Source organism: Brachyistius frenatus, unplaced genomic scaffold, assembly GCF_029030835.1.
Source record: "Brachyistius frenatus isolate BFR_SWC_R1_liver_20210118 unplaced genomic scaffold, ASM2903083v1 Contig_229, whole genome shotgun sequence".
NCBI lineage: Eukaryota > Metazoa > Chordata > Actinopteri > Embiotocidae > Brachyistius > Brachyistius frenatus.
In genome coordinates this window covers 98,346-126,277 of record NW_027210828.1, presented here as the reverse complement: position 1 = coordinate 126,277, position 27,932 = coordinate 98,346, and the positions used below count along the sequence as shown (strand labels likewise).

At 41.3% G+C, this 27,932-nt stretch overlaps 1 protein-coding gene across 1 annotated transcript in view; it reads left to right on the top strand.

Annotated features, from left to right (window-relative positions):
- Positions 1-27,932, top strand: part of adamts2a (ADAM metallopeptidase with thrombospondin type 1 motif, 2a) — a 119,023-nt gene that overhangs the window by 70,849 nt on the left and 20,242 nt on the right. The window contains exon 4 of the mRNA XM_069719995.1: positions 18,616-18,821. Within this exon, the coding sequence (XP_069576096.1) occupies positions 18,616-18,821 (206 nt within the window). The remainder of the gene's footprint in view (positions 1-18,615; positions 18,822-27,932) is intronic.

Below are 27,932 nucleotides of genomic sequence, written 5' to 3'. Positions count from 1 at the left end.
GTATCCTTTGAATCTTTGACACATCGTTTTCATGATGTTCTTTTCAAGTGCTGCACTTTTTTTTCTTTCCAAACATACCTTTAGTGGTCACAAAGCTCAGTTTGAGCTTCATCCATTCTCTATCGTTGTTTCCAGAACAACTCAGCCACATGTTGATCCATGTCCAAATGTTGCTGAGCAACTTTCACACATCGGCTTTTGTGATGAGGTCGCAGGCACGGCTTCCTTCTGATGACTCTTTCATGTAGGTACTGACACTGTGAAGCGCCAGTGTGCCATCACACCTGTGTCAGCCAAACCTTCCTGCAGCTCCTTTGCAGTCATGTTGGGGTTTCAATTTTCCTTTCCACCAGACGAACAGTTTCATCTGAGTTTTCTGGGTCTTCCACATCTTGTCTTGACTTCTACAGTTCCCCCTACAGCCTTTTCTTTGTGACATTTTGGACAGCAGAAAATAACAGCTGGAAACGCTTTGATGCCTTTTTGTCCTCCCTGTGCTTTGTAGCTTTATTAGCTTAATTTTCAGATCCTCATTCAGATGCTCCATGGTCGTTGAATGTCATCACAAAGTTTTAAGAGTCCGAGAATGTATCAGGCCTTATCAGCTGACTCCCAGTGACAAGTGTTGACTTCCTTTACAAGTCTAAATGAGTCAATTAAGCCGTAACGAGTTAATGAAGTTCTGAAACATTACAAGTGGAAACGTCTCCCAACTTTTACACAAGCCACAATTACAATTTAATTTTTTTCAATTGTTTAATTCATGAAATAAAATGTAAAGATAGACTTAAATGTATTCTTTTTACTTAAAGATTTAAGAAAAGATGTAATTTGTCCCAAAGTATTGGTATATTTATTTATATGAACATGCTAGTTCATCAAATATTTTAATATTATTAACCTGAAACATACCTTAACCACTGTCTGACACACAAAACAAATCCAAAGCAATATTGTGGTGGGTCACCGTGAAAACAATTTTCCCCCATCTGTATTCCCAGTCTGGCGTAGTGAGCAGCCACCTGCGAGGTCAGAGTCAGTGAAGCGAAAGGTGATGTGCTGTATTTAAATGAATAAAATATTAATAGAGTCAGCCAATTAAAATAGGGGCAGCTGGAGTGTCCCAGGAATCCAGAGCAGACATTAGCACAGCCCTAATAAGATGATTTCCATCAGCCATAGCCAGGCATCGCAGTATAACGGCAGCCAGGGCCGGAGAGACCCGGGGTGGGAGGGTGACTGGTGCGTGTGCCTGAGGGGTGGAGGAGGGCTGGGTGAGGAGGGTGTCAGTCAGGTTGAAGAGGAGCAGAAAGATCTAAGAAAGAAGGACAAAAGCAGGATAATGAAGCATATTTTGCATTGATTGCAGAGTCCCGTGTATCTGTACATGTGAGTGAGCGATTCAAGGAAACCGGGGGAGCACTGCATCCTTTCAATGTCTGAGCAGATTCATCTCACTGCATTTTGTTCTTAAGAACACAGAATACCTTCTCTTTTCTACGTCTCTCCCTGTCTCAACGCAGCTCAGTGTAATTCATCAGGGAAATGAGAAATGGGAATTTTGTACATTTGTTGGCCACATAAATACACAAACAAAGATGTACACTCATACACGGCAAACATACAGAGCAGCTGGTTCACCGTCCGCACAATAATCAAGGCTTTAGTATTGCACTATTTTCTTCCATAGCAGTGACTGCAGTATTGGATCTAAAGCAAACAAATATGTTAAACCTGTAACAACATAATGCAACAATATAACAATCAGTTTTAATTCAAGGCCAGCAGAATTTTGCAATTAGTGGATACTTCATTTTGAGTCGCTTTTCCTTTTCTGTAAATCCCTGACTCATCATTACTAAAGGACACCCAGCTCATCATGTCACACTCCCCTCTCTATCTGCAGACTCACTTTCTTCCTTCTACCTTTTTCACGGCGAGCTATTGCTATTCTTAGCAGGGGGACGCACAGTTCTCCATTACAATCCACTGGATACTGATGTCGACTCTTGCTTTTCGTTGGCCCCGCGTGCGTGCGTACGTGTGTGCGTGTGCGTGCGTACGTACGTGTGTGCGTGCGTACGTGCGTGCATATGTCTACTCTATGTAAGTGAGTGTGTTGTTTCTCGTACTAAGCTAGCTTAAGCCAGCTGCATCTCACACGACTCATGCATGGCTTAACTGAGCGATTGCTCGTCTGTGTGGCTGTATCTGTATATTTTTACTTCAGTGCGTTTCCATTTGTAAATGTGTGTTGCTTATCCATGTTTAATTATTTCTCATGTGTGTGTGTATATGCATGTCTGCCCATGTTATCCATACACCCTTCTGTTGTCTTTTCTTTTCTTTCACAAAATGACACTGCAGTTATCATATATTAACCTTTAACATTCTCACTGTTATGTAATTCAATATTATTTAATTTACCTCAGTAATGCAATGTTAGTAATCCTTTTGGAGTGATTCACATCCTAATATGGTGGTGACAGGCAGAACAAATACTTGGCTCACACATTGTGAGTAAGCACACTTCCATATGTGTATACACACACACACACACACACACACACACACACACACACACACACACACACACACACACACACACACACACACACACACACACACACACACACACACACACACACACACACGCACATACTGTGGTCTTCACAGAGTAATCAGTACTGCAGCTATTATTAATGAGAGAGAATCAGGTCATTAATATTTAAGCAGTGTCACTGGGGCCACTGCCATGAGAATACGTGTGGTCTGTTTGTGTGTGCGTGTCCACATATAGAAGAGGGCAAAGGGACTATAAGGCAATTTCCTCAGGCAGTGTAGTGAGACCCACTCCATTACAATAGGATAGACAGAGAGAGAGAGACATATTACTCCCCTAAACAGAGAGGGGGAGAAAGACGGAAGCAGAATATTTTTGTTCCTCGTTCTTTAGTTCTCATCCTCTCCTCTCCTCTCCTCTCCTCTCCTCTCCTCTCCTCTCCTCTCCTCTCCTCTCCTCTCCTCTCCTCTCCTCTCCTCTCCTCTCCTCTCCTCTCCTCTCCTCTCCTCTTCTCCTCTCCTCTTCTCTCCTCTCCTCCTCCCATCAGTTGTTTCTGTTCTGTGGAGGATGAAGAGGCTCAAATGGGAAACAGCAGATATCTCATTACATCACACTGGATAGGATAGGCCTGGGAGCTTCCTCTGTGTGTGTGTGTGTGTGTGTGTGTGTGTGTGTGTGTGTGTGTGTGTGTGTGTGTGTGTGTGTGTGTGTGTGTGTGTGTGTGTGTGTGTGTGTGTGTGTGTGTGTGTGTGTGTGTGTGTGTGTGTGTGCGTGTGTGTGTGTGCGCGTGCGTTTGTGCATGTGTGTGTGTGTTTGCCCTGCCTGTGTGAACCCTTCTAAATGAACACTGTTGGGAATTGCGACTCTTTGCTCTGTGTCTAGTCCTTCACACTAGGCATGCTCTGCTGACAAAGCACACACACAAAAAGACACACACACTTTTTCTCACACCCACAGGCTAACATGATGGGGTCTAAGGGTGACGGTTTAAAGAAATGACTTCAAAACTGTAAATAATGACATTAGCTCTTCCTTTGTGTGTCTCTTCCTCCCTCGTCCCCCTCAGCCTCTTTCTGTGTCCGGGATTAGTGGGTATTACTTGCTCTACCAAGCGAGGAGAATGAGACAGGCCTTACTGCCAGCTCCTAGACTGGGAGAGCAGGGAAAATATTCCTTTATAATAACCTCTCTTTATTAAATCAAGCTCGAGCACACACAGCAGCTGAGCCCGTCGTCTGCCAACAGTTGTCCTCAGATAATGCCAAGTTTCTCGGATTGAATCATTGTTAGCATATTGATTGAAAGGTAATTAGTTAATGTTGAATGCTATGGAGGGGATTATCGCTAAGAATAGGATTAGAGTATAATTTTCACCCCAACATACAGCAGATTAATTTACTGGGGAAGAATGTGTCGGTTTCAAAACTTCTTATGGTATTTACAATCAACAATAACCTTTCTTTCCCCACAATCCCCTCCGAATCAGCACGAGTCTGTCCATACTGCAAATTTGAACAAAACTTCGGGGAAACACTGGACCCCACCAGTTCATCTCTGGATGTCTGTCAATCTGCTGGATAATTTAACAGTGCATAGGGTGAAAGATCCAGTTCAATTAAAGCTTTAATCCTGTCCCTGTGGGCTGTTTAATTAAATAATTTACATATGTAAAAAGTTAATGTTTTAGCAGTTTTATCTCAAACTCCCTCTCTGTCTAACTGTGAAATGTCAAAGTAGAATATAACAAAGCAATATCAAAGTAGTTTGTGTTTGTTTGGATGTCAGTTGGCAAAAAAAATTGTTTATATTTTGGTGGAGGCTTTATGCATTTATTTAACCCTCATCCTTGAGGAAGGTGTCCAAGTCCTCTAAAGCTCCATATCCACTCGATTTACTAAGCCACGCCCGTGTTTGAGTGATCTTATCTTAAGAGTTTGATTTAAGTCCCTTTCATAACTAAATCCTTCCAACATGTACCATATCATTCCCCAAATATGTCACATTGCAGAAGCTGCAAAAGCTGTAAATCTTTTTTTTTTTTTTTTTTTTTTTACGATGATCATAAGATCATAAATTGGTTATAAACATATTCGACTAGTATGCTATCCCAGCGACCATTATAGTGTTGGAACATGATATTTCAAAATCACCTTGAGGGAATTTTTCCAAATTATGCACGAATGTTCACTTTGACCTCAACGATAAACTGATTCGATTTTGGTGGTCAAAGGTCACTGTGACCTCACAAAGAAAATGTGTGGCCATAACTCAAGTATTCATACACTAATTATTACACAAATTCACACAAATGTCTAACAAGAAAAAATGATGACGTGATAACCAAAAGGTCAAAGGTCGCCATAACACCATAACTGAGGAATAGAAGGGGAGACTGTGACCATATTTTACATTTATGTCGGATGTGGTGACACTAATCTTGGGTGTCCACCTTGAAACTGTGCTGATTGTATGGATTTTTTTATGCTGCCAAGTTGAGGATGTGTGAAGCATTCATGTTTTAAAGGTTATAGCTTCTGAAGCAACATCAATATTTTAAGCTTTTGTCTACTGTCATGGCTACAGCTTGTGTTTAATCAGAATTGTTTTTATCTCCCAAATTAGTTTATAAGTCTTCACTACATATATGATTAGTCTGGATAGACAGGGATGTAAATTGCATCTTGGCTGGTTGGTGGAGACGTACAACCACAAAGCAGTATTTGCTGGGTTTTTTTCTAGGATGGCGACGGATTGTTCTGCATTGAGAAAGGGACTGCATGTCCTTGCCAGGCCTGCCATACACCCGTGATTGGTCGTTATGTTGTGGAAGGTTTAAGGTTAGGGTTACGGACTGATCAAATTATTTTGGGCCAAAGAATCATGGCTCTTCCTGGGAAAATAGGGCAATATGTTATTTGCCATACTGAACTAATGTTGCCACATGTTCAGTCAGTTTTGGTTAATGATAAATAGATGCGAAGGGAGAAGAAATAACTCACTGGTAAGTTTAAAGAACTTTGTCATTTTCCCATTAAGAGCCCTCATGGTTGCTCCCTTATTTGCCATCTGCCTATATGTGTGCAGTGATTTGATTACCAGGGAGCTTCATTAGGCTAGAGAGACAGGGGAGGCCATGCCGGTAGCTCCCCTATCCTCCCTACTTGAGTATAGAGTTACCTCTGTGCGGAAGAAGCTGCAATGATTAGCCATATGCCTGGGAGGCAGGAGGGGTAGTATCCTGACCCTGTGCCATCACGATCACCTCTGGGGAACTGGGAACAGGGGAATTTGGATGTGTGGAGACATACTGTGTATGGGATGGGGCTTGATTTCCCCCAGTGCATCTTTGAATTATGATCTTATCTACCTTGGTTTCCAACAAAGCAAATATAATTTTGACATGAATATGGGAAGCTTTGTCGTGGGTTTTCCAGGAAAGAAGGAAGCTGGATGTCAATCAGCAGAATGTGCACAGATAGACCGGTACGTGGCTTCATACTCTGACACGTGTGCTGACGGCCTGAGGATGCACCTGGTCCTGTTATTTATGTTTTGAAGTTTCTGCACAGCTTGATTTTAAACCTGTTCTTCTTCCCGTTTTTCTCCCGTTGTCACTTTTTCCGCACAGACTCTGCTTCAGTGGCCATGTGTTTGTTTGATAGACGTGTGCAGTCTTCTGTCCAGTGGACCCACTCGGAGGTGTGATCTTTACATAAACAGAACTCGGCTCAGTCAACATGATCGCCTATGTTAAGGGGCTCTAGCTGATTATGTTTTTTTTTTATTCCATTTTACCAGTGTCTCTCGTGGCGCTGCTCCCTGTACAGAGCTGGCTTTGTAAGAATGATGAATGGTTCTTTTAATTGTTTCTAATTGATATTTGCTTTGAAAGACTTTGTTATGAAACACCGCCAATTTAGTAACACCGATACACTGTAGTGCCTTATTAATTCTCTCCCGTCTGGCTAAAGCACTGTGCAAATGAAAAAACAAACTCCATCTGTGTGTTTGTAAGCCGACGAGGCAGTAATATTTCTTGGTGTCCCTGTATTTAAATGCCAAAACTCTTTTATTTTTATTCCCCTCCTTCTTCGTCTTCGGCGTGTTCAAGGACTTCAAGCCGTAATTGTTCAAAACATTACAACATAGTCTCTGCCGATTTCCTACTCTGTTTAGGTACTGTGGCTGGGTTACGGATGATGTATAACTATCTTACATTCTGGCAAATGTGTTTATTATTATTATTTATGATGAGGTGATATTGGATGATAAATCCTCATTCAGCTGCCCTATGGCAGGCGTACGGGTTCGGCTGTGCTGGTGAGCCGCTCTGAGAGAACATTTGCATACATATTGTCTCACACCTTTAGATAGACTTCTTCTTTCTTGCACCCTCTCTTGCTCCACATCTACCCTTTCAAAACCGCTTTCAAAGGTATGTTTAATGAATAAAAGAGGGAATTAGAGAGAAGAGGAATGGAAACTAGAAGAAACGGACAAATGCCAACATGACACTTTGATCCATTTCCTGTGAAAAAGTTCAATTAAATAATAAATAAAGACAACGACCTATAGAGAGATACATATAAGTATAGGGTCTGTCGTACCTAGGCTAAAGGGGACAAACACTGTATTAGAGACACTTTGTCTGACTTCTGTTTTACTGCAGTTTGACAGTTTGAAGCACTAACACATAGGCACCGTCTGAGTATATTTTATTATGACATGAGCTTGTAGTTTTAGTTTATAGTGTGTTAATAATCTGTTACTCCCAAAAATTAAATCAAGATCAGAGTGAGACATCGAAGCAGTCTGGCATCCTGTTGCACATCTTGAGCAGACATTTTATTATAAGAAACAACTGGTGCTCATAAAAGCATCTGCATTTGTAAGATGTGAATATCAGGCAATCATAAGCAGTAACATGTCCCCGTAGTTTAATGTTGCTGATGTAATATATCCAGGCTTTAAAAAACTGGCTGTTATTGTGCCTTCATAGTTTGTTTGCCATCTTGAGAATTTAGCTTGTGATAAAAATGCTCTGATTAATAACTTCAGTCAAATGTCTCCTCTCAGTAGTCACTGACTAGTTGGAACCCAACTCCCAATCCCACTATCTCATCATAATCCTTTCCTTGGTTCACCTCGTTGCCTTTTTATTCTCATCTATAACATGTTTTTCCTCCTCTACTATTATCTTTCTTCTGCCACGTCCTCTCCTTCACAGCCTCCATCCCTACAGTGCTCAGGTTGACAGTTGTTTGGCTAGCTGGCCTGTCATAATAACTGTGGTGCTGAATGTCTCAGGTGGCTGGTGTTGGCTGTTCTTTGAGTACTTCACAGCCAGGACAGGACAAGACAGGACATTGCCGGGGGCTGTGGGTGAGGGAGGGAGGAATGAGGATAGGAGCAGGGAGGACGGGAACAAGGAGTGGAAACAAGAGTTTTTATTTTTGGTTGATTCCATAATGGTGTTTACGTAAGACCTCAACGCATACACTTGTGACATCTCGGCAAGGAAACGGTGAACATGGAGCCCGTCTCACAATATGTAACATCTTCGTCAACCCACTGCAGGCCTGATGAATGCATTTCAGAATTTAGAAGAGCAGAGGTGATGAGCAGAAAGAGGAAGGACGACAGCAGAAGCGAGAGACAAAGCACATACAGATGTAGACAAACCTGCTCATATCGTACTGTACAACACAAATTGAAAGGCTCCTCTCAAGACTGTGGAGGTTTTTTTTTGTTGCATCTTTCAACTCAGTGTTTTGTTTTCTTGCCCACAATTTTACTGTTTAATTATCTCTCAGCTCTCCTCAGCATTGTTTGGCAAAAAGTTGATAAACATACGGTACACTGCCTGCCCGGCACCAAACAGCAGAAAGACAAAGTTTAGAACTAACTGGTGAACATGGAGGAGCAGCAGTAAATATTCCACTTAAGTTTTTCAAATGATGCTCAGTGTCTGCTGGATATAAAAATACGCTGTTCCTTAACAAGTTTTTTTACTCGATAATAAGTCAATGTTGTGTTTACAGCTTGTTGAACTGTCCCAAAGTGAGCAACAAAATCAATTATCAGGTAAATATGAGTAAATATTTACCCAATAAATATGTCCCTCAAGTCAAGCCATCTTAAATTGCATAAAATTTTTGTTTCCTGAAAGCTGTCATAGGATGCATATTGTACAACTCGCATACAAATTAGTATGTCAAAAACCTGTAAATATAAAGGGAGCAAAAACTATTTACAGTAGCGCAGACATAACCACAAAAATCTCCATTATGATTTAGTTGTAGTTGCAAATATTTGAGGGTAAAAATAGGTTGGTGATAGTGAACATTTTACATCTACAATAAACATTGTTAAATAAAAATAAAAACACAATTATTTATGTTCTTTAAATTACAATTTGTTTTATATAATCATATTTCTTGGAGACAGGGTTGACGTAAGAGAGTGTATGATAAATATTAGAGGAGGATGTGACAGGCAGAGAGGTGTTGCAGGGTTGGGGAGGGCGGCGGCAAGGGGGCCACAAACCCTTCAAGCCAGCAGGAAGTTGTCTCTGCTGAGATTTATCGCAACTCTGTAAGCTGGACCTTGTACCTCGCTGTCAGCCTCTCTCTCTCTTTAGCTCCTTCTTAAGCGCACGTCATTTCTCAGTAAGACTAATCTATAGCTCTACAAGTTTTCCTGAAGTCAGCATACGGGCAGTGAAGTTTAAGACAGTAAGAGATGAAGATGGGCAACTGGTGATGTCTGCAAATGCTGGCATCTGCCTACTGGTGTTGTTTTGGGTTTATCGTTGTTGCCATGTCGTGGATGGAGATGTTTTCCTCCTTTTTTTTATTTCATAAGACACCTTTATAAATGTCCTGATGCTGATGTAAAGCGACACAGAGCAGGATAGGCAGACAGGCACTCAGACAGACCAGTTTCAGACTGGATGAGACCTGCTGTAAGCCCCATATCAGCCTGGCTTTACTGTCTTATTGAACACTAAGGCTCTCCAGTTTACATCAGGCTCTGTGGCTCCAACCACAGAGTGAAGAGAAAGAGTTTGAGGACATGATTGATCTTTGCCAGCAATATTTCCTCTGTCCTCGGTGATGATTGGATTACTGCGTTTTGAGATGTGTTTACGATGTTTACATGGGCTGTTGTTCTTTGCTGTAATTATTGACGCCCTCGCGGCTTGCCAGAAATATCGCCACTTCATTTTGGCTCATTTGTGACAACGTGTGCAATCATGACTGAATTCTGTCAGTTTCAAACCTCAGTGCAGCTTATTTTATTCAGTGGCTTCGCTTTATGAATGTGTAGGTAACTGCATACGTTACAGACTTTATGAAGGAATGGCTGAGCTCGACTAATGAAACTGTGGTGCAACAGGACACATGGGGAATCTGTGTGCACCACTGCACCTCCCGGCAGCCCACAGCCCTGTGTGCTTCTGACAGACAGACAGTTATGTAAGAAGGGAGAGCTAAAGGTTGCCTTGTCTCCAGAACCACCAGAAATCCACACCGACACACGACGGAGCGGTGAAGATAGGTGGCCCGCTCACCTGCTGATTATAAAAGCTACTTCATGCAATAATAAAAATGGTCCTCTCCCACACTTAAGGGAACACAGACAGATAGATATAAAGGAAGAACCTCAATATTATGGATATTTGTGCATGGGAATCACAGCCAAGGCTCGACCACTCAAAACATCTAATCAGCATTATAGAAACTCCTGGTTGAAAATAAACAACCCTAACCTAAAGCGGTTATTAATAAATAGGGCAAGTTCAGTGCTTGATGTATGAATAATTATTATGGTCTTTAGGGAGCTGTCCATGTAAAATTAGATTGCTGATTGCCAACCTAAATAATTAACAACAGTGTGATTATGGGGACCGTAGTTCACTGTGTGTTCCTCAGTCTGTAGCCTTTCCAGCTGTCATATGGCAGCTTAGAAATAATGAGCATTCAGTATACGGACATTGTGTCGGACAGCATGGCATGTTGCTTCCTGCCCAGATGCTAGCACCAGCATTAACAGTCCGCTGTCCGAGCTACTCATCACCTTGACGACCCATAAAGCTGTCACTGGGGAGACAAAATATTCATGCCCGGAGCTATGACCAAGACGTGTCCGTAAGCAAATTAGTTCACGTGTGGGCCTCCCTGTGGACATGCAGCCTTCAACTCAGGTAAGGACGAATGAGTCCTGCCTGTTGTCACTCATAAATAAGCAGTGCGTTTGAAAAATAACCAAAATACCGGATAGATTTGAATCACTCATTACAGACAAACTGCGTCACCTCCCTCAACCTCTCCGGCGCCTTGTTCCTCCATAGTTTCCCCTCAAAGCCATCCAAGGATGCAACTCATTTTCATGTTGTTAATGAAATAATTGTAACACTTTTTAATCTTTGGCAACTTTTATTTTAAGAACTGAAATAAAACATCAGTTTTGCGCAGATATGTTCTACTTTTCTACAACAAATGAATGTCATTTTTCAGCAGTTCTTGAACACTCCGCCATGCTAGTTAACACCAGCTTTATTTTCTAAAAACCTGACTGTATTTGCAATATCGTTTTATTGGTTGAAACAACTATATATCAATTGCATTTCAGTGAAGCTCCTGTTCCACTTCCGGTACAGGCTCAACTCAACTAGACTCTTTTCCCTTTTTTGGTTTTCCATTGGGAAAAGTTGTGGATAGTACGTGGTTCTATTTTTGTTATCTTTCTGTTGAGGTGACGTAAAAACACTGTAGATCACTGATTGTTCAGAAAAAATTGGCACAACCACAGTATCACTGCATGCACAACACAGGACATCCTGCACAAACCTTTTAAATTGTAAAATAGCCAAGCTACTGTAGCAAGCGCAATTTTTTAATTCTCAGGACATTGTCAATTGATGGCAACTGTGGTCAGTTGAGGAGGTGCAGATGTTCATCTGTGTGGTTGTGGACGAAAGGATCCAACATGTGTGTTGTGTTGTGTTGAAAATGGTGACACAGTAGTTCCACACAACAAAGACTGCTTTATCTTCACTTGGAAATGGTGATTTAATGAGTGGATTGACTGTTGGTATGTACGTGGCGTCGCCATATTAACATTGCTGCATTGAGGGGGTGCCATATTCAATTGAGATTAAAATACAGAAAAGTCCCCGGTACCAAAAACGAGCAGGGTAGAGCCAGCGCTGGAAGTGGAAGAGAAGCTTAGCAATATTTAATTGAAGGGTTCTTTTAAAAATAAAAAAATAAATTGTGTCTGTTCCAGTTTAATAATCTGGAACTGTTCTGAATCAAACAACGAATCAGGGTTAGTCAGCACGTAACAAGCCACTTTGTAAAAAAAAAAAAGGGGTCACCTGGGCTTTATGGAATAGAATTCATAGTGTTTTATGTGTTTGTAAACACAAAACATGACAGAAATAGGCTAAAAAAAAGAGTCAGAAATAAATTCTAATTTGTTCTCCTATTTTGCTTCACTTCTGATTGTTGAAGTGTTAGTTTTAGAAAGTTTCAGAAATTGTCGGACCCACAGCACACAGATGGACTGAGTGTGCTTTGCTTCACAAAACCATTATTAATTAGATTATATTAGATTAGATTTGACTTTATTCATCCCACAGTGGGGAAATCTACTCGTCACACACACACAAAAAAAAATGAGGCTCTGTGTTACAGATACTTGGCAGTTTGTTATATTGGAGGTCCATGAAACATACATAACATGCAATATCATCCAAATACAGGTGTTTGCACTATTTCAAGCACTTCTACCATGACACTGTACATAATGACCAGCGTAGGTCAAAGCCAGTGATCCTGAATACAGAGCAGTGACGCGCTACACCTGACTGCCAAACAGCCACCTTAAACCAAAGGCCACTGTTCTGTAGTAAAATGCGGCTTGACCTGAATTATCATCATCATTTTCTCTCTCTTGTTGTGGCTTGTAGTCTCCCCTTACTCTCTCGACCTCCCACACCTTCCCTCCACCTTTCACCACCACAGCCTCCTATTCAGCGGGCAGCCAGGCATTCTTGACATTTTGCAAAGGTTGAAAGACAAAGAACCTTTGTCTCCTAATAAGGCCACGCTCTATACCACACCTGAATAAAAACACTGGCAGAGCAAGAGCAGTGTGTGTGCATGAGAGAGAGAAGGAGTGTGCATGTAGGGTGAGATGTTTTAGTGTAATGGTTGGGGGCGGGGGTAGGGTATATAGGGATACATATGAGAGTGTGAAAATGTGAATGAGAGCTGACAATGGGTGGGAAGGACAGGCAGAGGAAAAGGAAAGTTGCAGGTAAAGAGAGATGAAGGGCTGGGTGTGTGGGAGGAGGAGGTTTTGGATTGAAAATTACACCCGTGAGAGAAAGAAACGTTGAAAATTGTTATGATCAGATTCCTACATAGAGGTTGAGAGTGATAACAGTTTGCTTTCAGAGGCTAATGTGAGTTATTACTGTGAGAAACACAGCAGCGCACCCTGATGCTTCACCCGTAGTCACACAGACAGACTCGGATGCTCTGCAAGAAAGAGATATTCTCCATCACTGCAGGAGCTTGAAGTGGAACTCACAACACCCAAGGTCCTTCTGGTCTCTTCTCGTCTCTCATCCATCACACCCCTCAGCTCTACCTCTCTCCTCCCTGGAGCTCTTCTGTGCCTTGTTCCTCCATAATTTCCTCTGAAAAACTTGTTTCAAAATAGCTGAAGCAAAAGAAAAATAGTTGGTGTTCTTGTGAGTGTAAGCAAGGACAGGGTCGATGAAACCATAGACTTTATACCGGGTCTGAAAAGACAAGACAAGCCAATGTGGAAGTGCCTTAAAGTGCAATACCACCACGGGCCGCTCGGGGCTGGCTCCATAAAACCTCTGGCTCCAATCAACTCCAATAAAAAAAGCATCAACTTCTCTCATTAAATATGAAGTAAAAACATTTTTCCACAACTCATTATGGTGTCATTTGTGAAATTCACTGCTTCTGATCAGTGTTGTGGTCGTCCTTCTTGAAATAATTCCATAATTAATCATTTATAAGCTCTCAAAAAGAGGTATGATTAGGGATGTGCCTGGTTCTACATGATACGACTTGACGTGCCTGGAGTGCTGTCAGGTATAAGTGGGCGGGGTTTCGTTTCCTCGGGCTCAGTCAGATCCACCGAGCGACCGCAAAAGGAAAAGGAATTCTGATCCCATTCAAATTAAGAAATGTAAATATGACAAGAACATAACGCTATATAAGAGATTATTAGCAAAAAAAGCCAATACTGTGGGGAAAACAAAAAGGTGGAAAAAAAAAAGGCTTAATAATATAACGTCATCTAATAAAAGAGGAGGTACGGTGGATGAGATCCTCTAACAAACACCGATCAGCAGGTCCAGCTCTTTCTGTCACGAGCAGGTGACTTTTCATTCAGTGCCTCGCGAATGTAAGGGAGCCTTATGAAGTCACCTGCGAATTCTGCGGGACACATTCAGTACCTGGGACAGCACACCTGAGTAACGGAACTGGGTGGGATATCTCCGCAGCGATACGCTGGCATGACCCAGAGGCAGGACAATGCTGAGTCCTAAGAAGTTTTTTTTAATTGGTGGTATTTCGTGGCTCCTCCTTGTTGTTGGCTGTCAATCATCATTCAGTTCATTCAATAACTCAGGAATGTCATCGCTGGACAAACCATATGTCTGAGTAATGTTTCCCTCTGTCATCTCCAAAATGTTTCCACGGGTGTAAAACCACGTTCTCTACGTATTCTGTGGTTTCCCTGTGTCTCCTTCTCACCACAATAAGAGCAGTCGTCTCTCCACATGTGCGCATCTGATTAATACAGCCTTTCACACGCAGTCACTTCTGCTGTTCCTACTTTCAGGTTTAGTCCCCTGGACTCCGAAGAGGAGGTGGGTGAGAGGAGGATGTTAGCCAAGCTGACATCGATCATGGACAACACCTCTCACCCCCTCCATGAGACTGTAGGAGCTATAAGCAGTTCGTTCAGCGGCAGACTGCTGCAACCTCCAGCCCAGGAAGGAGCGCTACCGCAGGTCGTTTGTTCCGACGGCTGTCAGACTTTTCAACACCACCCTATAATAACGTTGCACTGTTCATTTCATTTTCATTCCAAAGCCCCTGACACTTTTTTTCCATTCATCCCAAACTGTATTTATTTATTTATTTTTATTTGATTTGTTTTTTTGTGTATATAGTGTGTGTGTGTGTGTGTGTGTGTGTGTGTGTGTGTGTGTGTGTGTGTGTGTGTGTGTGTGTGTGTGTGTGTGTGTGTGTGTGTGTGTGTGTGTGTGTGTGTATTTATTCATTGCTCTAATTTTTTTTTTCGAAAAGAATATTTTTTTGATCTAATTTCTTATAACGTATACGTATTTGTAAAGTTTTTCATATTATGTGCACCATTTGTTTTTTTCTACGCTGCTGTGACGACCGAATTTCCCCAGTGTGGGATAAAGTCTTGAATCTAAAATCTAAATATCACTGCGGGTACTAAATTGTTCTATTTGTATTTCCCCTCCCAGTATTTTGCACCTTCAAGCAGGAACGCCCAATGTTACGTATGCAAAATGGACAATGTGTGTTAAATTACACATTTGAACGGTGTAATCCTCACTGCCAGCCGTTAGTAGTTCAGCTTGGACATTTTTTTGCTGGTGGTGTGGAGTTTGCACGTGATTTTACACACGCAAACCATTAGTAAATCAAGGCCCTATGTGGACCCAGTTTAGTTACACTGGTCTACACATTGAGTATGGAAAGCTGGACACTTTTCACCTTTATGGGTTGCCATCATGGTTACGAAGCTGCAAAGCAAGAGAAAATGAGAATATGTTCACTTTTAGGTAAATTTATCAAACAAAAACTAAAACTAACCCAAAAGACAAATAGGGTCTCAGGTGATGCATTCAAATGCTACCGTCATTTCCGGTGAGTGTGGAACGGCAGTGTGCATTTTGAGATCGCGCTTCATTGTCAAAGTTAACCTACTTAAGTATGGTGAAAGAAGTCAGATTTTGAGACACAACCATGAATGTAAAATGTCAGCTCACAAACCAATGGGTGACTTCACGGTGGTTTGCAACTTGGAAGAAACGGAGAAGTTTAAAAAGTTTAATCAAACACCTTTATAATTTTGGTTAGCTCAGTTCTTTTTCACCACTGTGCTTGTGTGACTTTCCGTTATCTCTTACCTTCCACTTACCATACAGTCGCGGCCCTGTGTTATGCAATGTCCCTGCATTGTCTCATTCACTGTTTTCAAGGTACTGCAATTTTGTGAAGACACAGGATTTAAAGTGTGAACACATTGCTGTTTTTCCCATATTTCTTTTTTTGTTTTTTGTCTTAACATTACATAAGCAAAAGGTAAAAATATCAGGACCTGTCTTCAGAGGCAAATGGTGTGGTTATGACATCAGGCTCATTAAAGGCAGCTATAACTAGGAAGAGTCAAGGGTTGTTGCGAAGTACATCGCCTTAAACCCATCCTCTACTAACAAGGAAAAGAAATGTTCAGTGACTGTGAGATGTGCTATAAAACAGAATAAAAGTATGTGCTGATTTTTTTATTTTTTTTAATTCTCCTCTCACAATCTCTTGTCTTTCTCTGTACGACTTTCTATCTTTGCCCCTGTGCTGTCTCTGTGCTGGTATTCTGTCACTCACTGGAATGTGGGCAGATATGGGATGATAGTCAGACTTTCAGATTAATTCTGCAAGCAAGGCAGGAGCCAATGTGAACCACGTGGTTGTTGTTTTACCCATGAGCCCGTTGTCTTGGAAACGTTGCATAAGAGGGAGTGGGAAAGCACGATGCCCCTTGCTGATTGGGAGACAAGGTGGCGGATCGCTCTTTCGCTCCCCATGTCTTCCCTCCGTCTTCCTCTTGCATCTATTTTTTTCCTTTCTCCTTCCTTCAACACTTGTTCTAACTGTATGTGTCAAAACACTGCAGCTCCAACTGTCCCGTCATGCCGCGTGTTGAATCAAACTCAGCATGCAGCACCTCCACATAAAGCTCCACAGTCAAAAACACGAGGTCTGTTACAGTTCGACGTCCCTGCACCCAAGCTTCAACTAAATTAAAACTCCTGTTGGAACAGTGATTTATAGCCCACTTGGAAATGTTTGTCCATAAAGTGCTCACACACACACAAACAACTGCAAACTCATGCACACACATCAGCCTTTGAGCTGCCTTGTGTGCCATCCTTGGCTGAGGGAGGCCTTGGCTGGAGTCAGCGAGGATATTGCTTTGTTGAATCCACTGAGACCAAATGTTCGAGATGGCATGACTTGGCCTTCCAATGGCTTCCATATGAGCAAGGCCATGCTGTGCCTTCATATGCGAGGAGAATGAGAGAGAGAGAGAGAGAGAGAGAGAGAGAGAGAGAGAGAGAGAGAGAGAGCAGCAGCACGTGTGGGAAGGGTGGCCTTGGCTCTGGAGACAGGACGATTTATCTTCTGTATCCTCACTGACTCCAGCTCTTTGCCTCATTTAAAATGGAGAAAGAAACATGATCAGACCAGGCACTCAAAACGTAATACAAGTTGTTTAGGAACCCAGGATTGCAATTAATCCAGAAATGTCAAAACAGCATAACACAGTCTGACATACCTGTGTGGAGTAATTAGTGATCTGAGGACAGACAGGGCTGCTGTAGGTGGCATACTTTCCAATGGACTAACCTCAAATTGAGTTTGGTTTAAAAATTGTATCTTTTGCCAGCATATAGCAAGCCAAGAAAAGAGCAGGGTGGGCAGCCCCTGTGTGAGGGAGCTGTCTTAATCCATGTGTTTAGCAAGCACCATCTGTTCCTTTTATTCAGATGGGAGTCGAAATATTTGGTTGATTAGGAGAGGATCTGTGAAGGATAGCCGCACCGTTACCACTGGTTACAAGGAACACACATGCTCGGTTCTGTCAACCGGTGTCTTGGAAAGTAAGCAGGAGGCAAACGCACAGATATTGACATGCAAGAGCTCAAATATGTACACTTGTAAATCAATGCGAATGTGTTCCCCACACACAAAACAAACACACAACCAATGTATTGAAATCAGTGTTACACTGCAGAGGGAAGAACCAGCTGAGCAGATGTGAAATAATGTAAACATAACCACGACAGGTCTGCTCAATGAGGTAACCATAAGTAGCACGACAACAGACTTTAATATGGCCTAAATTTGGGACATGCTGTCAGGCTGCAAATGTTCATCATTGCTTGTCACAGTGTAACATCCAATTATTTTTTAATACTAGTTTAATTGTATTTCTGAGTTTGGAGTTTCATTTTTGCCCTTGGAAATATGCAGTGGACAATAACTTTGTATCTCAAGAGCCACATTGTTGTTCTGTAGCTTTTAGTCACTAGAAAGAACATTAAGTAAGCGACCATTGATGAGAATGTCTTTTTGTGAGTCATGTGTGATTGAATCTGGGTTTATTTCTGACAACAATAGAGCCCAACCAATACTGGATTTTTGCAGCGGAAGTTGATATTAGAAAGTAAAAAAATTCTGATATCAAATGTTGCTATCAAACACTGATAAATATATATAAAGAAGACAGGATATTTTATAGTTTAACGATAAACTTTATTGTCCCAGATGAAAACAGTGTGCTGGAAAGGTAAACTTTATTGGGAATGTAGTAATTATAACTAATTATTAATTTAATTTAACCCATGTTTCTGCATTATATGTCATATAGGACAACACAAACGTAGATACCAATCTATCTGTGACAGGCCCATATTGGCCGATAAAATCTTGTGGTTGTCCAGGTTTCTGAGTGATTGTCGCTGATCACAGATTACATGCTTATGTTTTTAAATGATCATATCCTTGTAAAGAATTACATTAGTTGGGTGCTGTTTAATGTGATTTGTACATCAACGTTTCTATTAATTATACATCCCAAATAAAAAATGTTTTATTCCTTTCACTTAATTACTTTGATATTGATATTAGTATACCAGTACATGTGCCAGTTTTAAAGGATCTTTCTGTCTCCAGGTGCAGATCTTGGCGGTCTGATGGACCTGGAGTCTCTGTACCGAGGTGTAGAGCAGAGCATCAACCACACCCGAGCAGGGCGAACGCGCAGACAGAGCCTGGACAGGGCCTACAACATTGAGGTGCTGCTGGGCGTCGATGACTCTGTGGTCCAGTTTCACGGGAAGGAGCATGTCCAGAAGTACCTGCTCACACTCATGAATATCGTAAGTATCTTTGGCTCACACAGGTGTAAACACACACTAAAACAAACAGGCACATAGATGGAGAGGTGCATGAAATTTCTTGTACGATTGAATTAAGCACCTGCCTTTAAAATTACTCACATTTTATGTTATTTGAGGGACTTAAATCAGACAGATTTCAAGAATCACAACATACAATTTTGTATTGATGTACACCCATCATACACTGATTTCCTGATGCGCAAAACTTTTAAAATGTATTAAATGCGAAAACTGAATGGAATGTCAGTCACAGAGAGGTCAAACAAAGAAAGTAACAGACACGCACACACACCGACAGGATTCAATTCCCTTCCTACATATTCTCATCCAGCAATCAGCCGCGGGTAATCCTTTCTTCTCCATCTGAATATGATGAGATTTTAGTTTTGTGTGTGTGTGTGTGTGTGTGTGTGTGTGTGTGTGTGTGTGTGTGTGTGTGTGTGTGTGTGTGTGTGTGTGTGTGTGTGTGTGTGTGTGTGTGTGTGTGTGTGTGTGTGTGTGTGTGTGTGTGTGTAAGGTGAGCCCTCTGCACTAAAGGGGCTTCTATCTACATATCGTTTCATCAGGCTTTGTGTCATGTCATCATTCATTTTGTGTGTGTGTGTGTGTGTGTGTGTGTGTGTGTGTGTGTGTGTGTGTGTGTGTGTGTGTGTGTGTGTGTGTGTGTGTGTGTGTGTGTGTGTGTGAGAGAGAGAGAGAGAGAGAGAGAGAGAGAGAGAGAGAGAGAGAGAGAGAGAGAGAGAGAGAGACAGAGAGACAGAGAGAAAAGAAAGCGCGAGAGAGAAACAGCAGGTAGTACGCTCCAGGCCACAACAACACTTAGCACTCACACTCCCAGGTGTTGTTACAAGTGTGTGTGTACATGTGCTTGTGTGTTGGTGTGACACTGAACTCACTGCAGACTTTAATCTTTGCAAATTAAACCTGTGGTGAGAGTGCTGTTTGCATGCACTCGTTTGTGTGTGCGCGCTCCTGTTTGCTTTTGCCTGTGCTGCGACCCACTGCGCAAGGAACCAACCTTCTGACTGCTAAGCAGGTGCGAGCACAGAGCAACAAATCCTACCACGCCTCTTTGTCTCAGTTCAGCGCTTGAGAAAGAACAAGAGCCGCTGTGCTCCCTGCCTCCCCTTTTAGATATTTGTTCGACAATATAGGAGAAGGGAAAACGCGGCCCTGTCGCAGCCCCCCTCTAATCTGAGGGGAAGAGATAGAGAGACAGAGGGAGAAGGAGTATTTTAAACAGCGCATTCGGAATAAAATTACTGACAGCCAGATAAACAGAAATAAATAAATAAAGGCTGCCTCCCACGCGTGGCATCTGGGCGACTTTCTTCTTGAAAGTTTGCTTTGCTCACTTCAGGATGGGTGTGCTGTGTCTGACTCTCTCTCTCTTGCTCTGTTTTATTTCTTTCCCTGTCTGTCTTTCTCTCACCCTCCCAGGCTCTCAGCAGTGCTGCTGCTCGCACTGTCACACATCCCCGTCTTGGGTAGTTTATAGCAAAAAATCCTCAACGATGTTAAAAAAAAAAAAAAAAAAAAAAAAAAAACTTTCTAAGTATAAAGTGACTGATAACACAGGTGTATGAGAGCACATACTTAGCAAGATGTAAATTAAGTATGAGGAGAGAGATTTCAGAAGATATATTTGCTGCAGATGCCATCTAAAGGTATTCGTAGGGCAGGTCTATGAGTTATTGTTGTCATGTCATTGCTTCACCATGCAATAAAGATGAAAACACTTTTCTTCTCCTTATTGCCCTTTCATTGGAGTACAGCATTAGTATATTGATATTACTTTTCCCCACAAGTGAAATTTTGTACTAATTTAACTTAGTTTAATAGATTTTATCTATTTAATTTTAAACCAGACGTGAAGAAACACAAGAACTGTTTAGAAACTTTAGAAACATTAAATGTGATCTCTCCTCTCCTTTAGGCAACCTTTCTGCATACATGGTCATGTTTAGGCTCTCAATTCACCAAATAAAAAGTGTGTTAAGTCTTTTGTTAGAGCATCGGTTTTACAACCACCTTCCAATTAGTAATTATATTTAGTAAAGATTTTGTGTTTCAGTTCTTTTTGTGTGTTTTTGGACTGAGTTTCTGCATCTTCCTCTTTTACCTCTTTCATCTCTGTTTCTCTGACTGTCTGTTTGAACGACTACTGAAGTGAGCTAAGGGTCAAGGTGGATCGTGTCCGTGGGCTTTGGGGACATAAATATGTTTAATTAGTCACACTGTGGGGACCTGCCTTCCTTTTGGTGGCAAAAGCAAGTCCCTATAATTTCTTAAATTCTAAAATGTAGACTTTAAGGTATGATCGAAGGTTGGGTGGGATTAGGTAGTAACACTTAAGTAACAAAGGGGTGTACATAAGACTGACATGACACCTGCCATGAACATAAAGGAGTCTTTATGAATGTTTACAACTGTGATCAAGTGTCATTTGGTCAGTTATAATGGACACTTTTGTTGCAAAGTAGACACTCAAATAGAAGAGGCTTTGCCAGACAAATATAAGGAGGGATAATTTTTTGCCAACGTTTTGGCAAAGACTCCGATGTCATAGATGGCGAGGCGGAGGCTGGAGCAGATCCCGGCAGAGCGCGCCGCAGGAGGGCCTGTGAGTCTGCCCCAGCGAGGAGTCCCGAGTCCTGTGGTGGTAGGTGGAGTAATAGGAAGTCTGAACACAAGCAGTGATTGAGTGAATGGGAAGAAGCAGGATAGAAAGGGAGAAATGTGTGAATGAACCTGGCTCAGTCTCTTCAGTAAACTGCAGTGACCTTCAAGTTGTTTGGGATGTTTTTGTTATGTCATCTCGACTAACTAGGCCTAACTCCTATTTATTTCTAACAATGTTGTGAATAATTTCAACAAGGTAGGATTAGGGTTACACGTGTATGAAAGGTTATGTTGTCTTGGTTAATGTCAAGCTCACAAACAAATCTCAGACAATGACAACTTTTCATTAAAAATGACATAATTGATCAAATGACATTTAACGAAAACATTCATAATGACATCCTCATGTTCAGGACGGCTGTCATGTATAGTTATGACCGTGTCATGTCAGTCTTAAGCACAACCCTTTAAGTATAAGTGTTACTGGTTTGGTTTACGTAAAGGTTTGGGTAAGACTTAGGCGAGCAGCAGGTCTATTTAGGGTAACGTTAGGGTACGTTGTCCAGGAAATTAATTTACGTCAGTGTAATGCCCTCTGAAGGGATGTAAACATCAGCGTGCGTGCGTGCGTGGAAGCTGGGGGACGGCACTGCTGTCTGCAGGACATCAAAGCACGCCCACAGAAAACCACTAAGTCGTGTCTACAAAGTTCAACAGGAGTGTCAAAATGTGTGCGTGTTTATATTGAGGTTAATGTGTGTCTTGGTAATTCTTCTCTTCATCCCACTCCTTTCCCATGTGTTTCACGCTTTCCTTTTTTATTCAGTTACATCACTGAATTAAGAACAGGTCCGACCATGTGACCTTTCGCATGCTACAGTAGGAACAGTGCTGTTCATGCAAAAATACACAAACATGTACAATGTAAAATAAAAAAGAAGTATCTCTTGAAAAACAGCAGAGGCGGCATGACTAGAAAATGTAAAGCTTAAACATATTTTTATCAAACACGTATTGGAGAATTTAATCATAATTAATGGGTCATGGGCAAATATGGACAACTGAAGTTTAAAGAGAGGCTTCATCACAGTGATAGGGCGTACCCAAACCCTTAAGCTGGAAATGTTATTAGAATTTACTGAAAACCAGCTCACACCCTTACATGTTAATACAAACTACTATCATCACCACTATCACATTTCAAACAACTGTTGATTCCTTTTGTCCGGGACCTTAATCCGGAAGAACCTTAACCAAGTGCCTTTAGTTGCTTTAAACCTGCAATGCAGTTGTCTTGTGAACCTCATTGTGTGAATCCTTGGAGTTTAACTTTCTCAAAAGTTTGAAACATATCTAACACAAACGTCTTCTTCTTTCCTCCCTTTGTTTCTGCATCGCTGGATATTTTTGTTCTGCCTGTAGATCAGTGCAGTTCTGTGACCATAGGCAGGAATGTGTATTGCGTCACCCTTGTGCACCTGTGCTCATAAAAGTTGTGCTCCATGGCGCTATTAGAGATCAAAAGCTCCACAGGGTTCCTGGCCGATCAGAAAACATTCATATTCATAATAATTCATAATTTTAACGGTTTGAAAGCTTTGTTATCGAGCCGACAGGGACATCAAATCAGGAAACAATTTACACCATTATTTTGTTATTTAGAGTAGAGGACTTGTTGCCTGACTCCTCATTCGATTAGCTCCAAGTATTTGTTTTGATCAGTATTATTTCGAAAAGTATATCCTAATGCCACATTTTGTGTCACTGAGTGTGCCCCTGCATTTTATTTTAACATGTAGAAATATTATTGTAATCATAGTAAAGCTATTTTTTTTTTACATTTTAGATTCTCACTTATTTGGATACAGTAAACCTAATTTGGAAAATTTACTGAAATGGGCTCTTGAAAGGAGCATGTTGTTGTAGCAACAGTGTTGTGGTAAATCTTGCAAAATATGCCGTGTGCCGGGGCCATCGTGCAGCAATCTTCCTGCGGTGACCATCGTAGTGATAGACTTTGTTGCCAATGGTGATCTGTCTGTCTATCTGTCTCTCGCACCTATTAAGGGAGACCTTTACAGAGGTGCCACAAAGTGTTAATCATGCTCTTCATGGATATAAATAGTCTCTGTGTGTTTAATTTTGATGAGGCATTCTGGGATACGGATGTGCATTTTGTCTGCTCTTTTATGCCTCCAGTATATGATAACCCTCATTTCTGTAGGAGCTGTCTAGAAGTGATGCAGATCGTTTGGTCTTGTCTTTACCAAAGCTCCTGGAGACAGTGAAAAATCACATTAATAGGCGGTAGGAATAGCTGGGAAAGGAGATGTAGTCCAGGTAATAATAGACACCTTGTTAGCTGGAAGTGTCACAGATATGTAAGGAGCACTGTCAGAGCCGAGAGCTCAAATTCTGGGTCTCAGTTTTAAAATAGTTCCATGCATGTTGACAAAAAGATGGAGAGAAGCTGTCCAAAGCCTTATCTAATTTATGTGGCGCTGAAGCCAAATTTTATGTGATGACTCACTTCTGTCTCACCAGCAGCTGAGGGTGTTTTTAATGCACATTTTCCAAAATGTTTCTCAAATATATTTCATTGCCTTTTAAATGAAGTCCACCCTCCATGATAAGTTGATTAAAACACATGAGATGAACATGTGAAAATATTCTTATTAGTACAATAATTAGCTTAATTATACTCTAAGCCCTCGTGATGGTTTTACTGCTGCATCCTCAGTCTTAATAATAACTCCTTCATCATATGAATGTCATGTGTAGAGAAAAGAGTAGGTGTCACTGAAATGCTAAATGCAGTTGTGAACCTGTGTAAGAGGTGCCAGCAGCTAATAAAGTACAGATCAAAAGTAGCGACCCTTCACTGTCTTGTGACACACCCGTTCTTGTCTGCTGTTCACAGGTTTCATCTGACCTATCCTTCCCTCGTCCCTCTTTTAGAGCACGCCACTTACCCCCTTTTTAACATCCTTTGTGGCCTTCTTCCTCTTCATGCACTTATTCATGTTTTCTGGTGCCACGAAAGGTTTATTTACACGAGTTTTGTTTGTAAAAATGACTTAATCAGGCGTATATTTCAAGTTATGACGAGCGTAAACAAACAAAATCATCATGATTTGAATTTGAATTATAGCTGTGATTTATATGATTAATCCTTCGCTGGTGGTAATCACTCCCGAGTTCCTCACCTTGCCAGTTTCCTCGTGCCTTCACACTTAATTTGTGCTCCTTCTTGCAGTGTTAAGTGACAGGCCCTGGTTGCATTATTTATCTGATTGTCATGACTTGGCCTGCATTAGTTAACACACAGAATTTAGGCTATGGTGGATATACTGTATGTAGACTGGGTGGTAAGTAATGACGTGTGACGCCCTTCACAACGTCAGTGGACAGCGAGCAGCATGAATGAGAGACATGTTTGTACAGTTATAAACAAGGAACTCTGAGTGTGGGTGTGTGTGTTTGTGTGAATGCATGGGAAAGCATATCTGAGCAAATATGTGGGTGTGTTTTGGATTATGAATTGCTTTGGCATATCTGTCCTCCAGTGTTCAGCATCTGTGTGTTAAGTGTCCAACTGTATGCAAGTGTTAAAGTGCATGAAGACACATCAAGCTAAAAGTGGGACTGAAGGGACACTACACTACTTCTGTGCATGTGTGCGTGTGCTGCATGTATATGTGCGAATGTGTGTCTCATTAGAGTGGAACTTATGGTGTCGGGGTCACCTGGAAATCAACCGCCCCTAATTGGCCTAACAGTTGTCAAGGAAACGGGCTGGATCAGGCCAAGTGTAAACTGACCCACCCAAGTGTTCACGTCCATCACAGACAAACAAACACTGCACACACTCACAGTGTTATTGTGTGTCACTTCCTTACGTATACTTTAGACTGCCAAGATAACGAGGGAGTGACACCAATGTTTACCGAATGAGGCAGAATTAGCAGTAGGTGGCCAGACAGATAGGCAAGATGAAAACTGCAGACACGCAAACCAGCTCTTTCTGTCTCTCTCACACACACAAACACACTCATTGTTTCCAACAGGGTTAAACTGAAAAGAGAATAGGACTCTCTGTAGGGAAACTGAAGTGAAGGTCGCTGGAAGAAAACTTTCCCCTGTCTTCCCCTGTGTCCCACACTCTACAACTCTCCCCATCCTTCATGTCAGGAACTGAACTTTTTTTTTTTTTTTAAGTTGCGTTTGAAAGTTACCCTGTCCAAGGATAAACTCAGAAATTTGCATTCATTTTATCAGCATAGCTTGCTGCCAGTGGACATTTTGTCAATTATATTCAGTGAAATAAGTGAATATACAAGAAAAACCTGGAATTATTTGTACTTTACTTGGGTATAACCCTTTTACACTATGTTTATCTGACAGGTATTAAAGGTCCCATTTTACATGTATTCAGATTTCCATTCTTTTTTATTATTATTATTATTATTATTATTATTATTATTATTATAAAGCAGGTTTAGGTACTAAATAGATACTCTGAAAGTGTCAAAACAGTAAAAAAAAAAACAAAAGCACTCACCCTGTATTCAGTGCTATTTGGCCTTCTGTAAGTTTGTGATGTCACAAACTCGCGCTTATGTCACATGTCCGCCTCCCATTGTCTCATATTTTATGTGGAAAACACAGAGCCTTGATTCTGTTGCGTTGCTAGCAAGCTACGAAGAAAACCTGTGACTGGCCTGGGTATGTGTCACTCAGAAAAAGTTAGCCAATCAGAACACAGGGTCACTGATGTCAGTGTTCCTTAAAGACACAGACACACAACAGCTGATACCTCTGTTAGAGAAAGCAGGACTTTTATTTGTTCTTTACTATTGATTGGCCCTCAGAACAATGCTTTTACTTTTTACTTGGGTAAACCATCTGAATACCACTGACACTGACAAAATACTCACTATAATCAAAGTAGGATCTAATCAAAGGGCAAATATTAATATCAGAATGAACCCCTTCAAATGTGCACCTGTTCTTTAAGCCGGTCCCGTTCATGTCAGAGAGGATAGAGTACTTGTATGACCTACAAAATCCCTTAAAAGTATGTTTTAGTTGTAAAGTGGTCCTATAGGCATTGTACACATATTGTGCAGGACACTGAAACTGTCCCATAGGACTTGTTTTTTTCTTGCTCTTGGGTGTTTTGTCAGAAGATTACTGAAGAAGACTGATTTGAGAAGTCTTAATTTTGGTTTGCAGGGCACACATGAAAAGTACAGCATCCAGTGCACTATACCTTGTGATCAAAACTCCAAGTATTACTCTCTCCTTTCCCTCAAGTAAAGCTCTGCTCCAGTCACAGTTGAAAATCAGAAAGTCACAGTTAGTGTCACAGTCTAATCACAGACTGCATTAATAGAAGCGTTCCATCTCAGAAAACCACAGATGCCCAAAACATGTGACCTTCTTGGTCTCAACTGTTGCTTCCACTGAAATCCCTATCATTAATGTATACTACATTAGCAAGTTATCTTAGCTTGTAGGTCTCTGAAAGATGTCACATGGCGCAAGGGCCATGCAGTGCTGCAAATCAAACATGACTTTATTTTGAGGGTTCTGAACATGTTGTAAAGCTGTTACTTTATGCAGCACACATATTTATATGTTGACGCAATGAAATGAATTTATTCCAGACAGTGTGTGGTTAACAAATTATGATTCTGACTTGATAGATCACCGTTGGATTTTTCCTAATTAGATGTTGGAATTTCCAGCTTTACACCACATATGGAAAGTAGCATTAGCATACTCCAGATCTCTCCTTCCTTTTTTAAAAGCCCTTTTCCGCAGCTCCATGATATTTGTTTTCTAAGAATGCATCGTTTCCACTCCTTCCCAAACTCGTTTTCTTTTCTCCCTTTCCCTCTTTGCTTCTCCTCCCCTCTGTGCCCAGCCTCTGGTCTCTTTGCCTCGGCCTCTCTGTCTCTATTCGAAAGATTCCTCAACTCTCTCTCATACCTTTCTCTTGCCGGATGTGTCGGCAGTTTTGCTCCTTATCTCCGTACCTCTATGTGTGTTTGTGTGTACAGTGTGTTTATGTCCCTTTTCTCCGCAGCGTGTCCATCAGCCATCTCATTCTGGCTGTCTGTTTTTACATCCCTTTGCCTCATTAGGCACCAGGCACAGCCACTGAGGACAGCAGGCCTCAACTCCAGTGCCAATTTACCGCTCTCTCTCTCTCTCTCTCTCTCTCTCTCTCTCTCTCTCTCTATCTATCTATCTATCTATCTATCTATCTATCTATCTATCTATCTATCTATCTATCTATCTATCTATCTATCTATCTCTCTCTCTCTCTCTCTCTCTCTCTCTCTCTCTCTCTCTCTCTCTCTCTCTATATATATATATATATATATATATATATATATATATATATATATATATATCTCTCTCTCTCTCTCTGTGTGTGTGTGTGTGTGTGTGTGTGTGTGT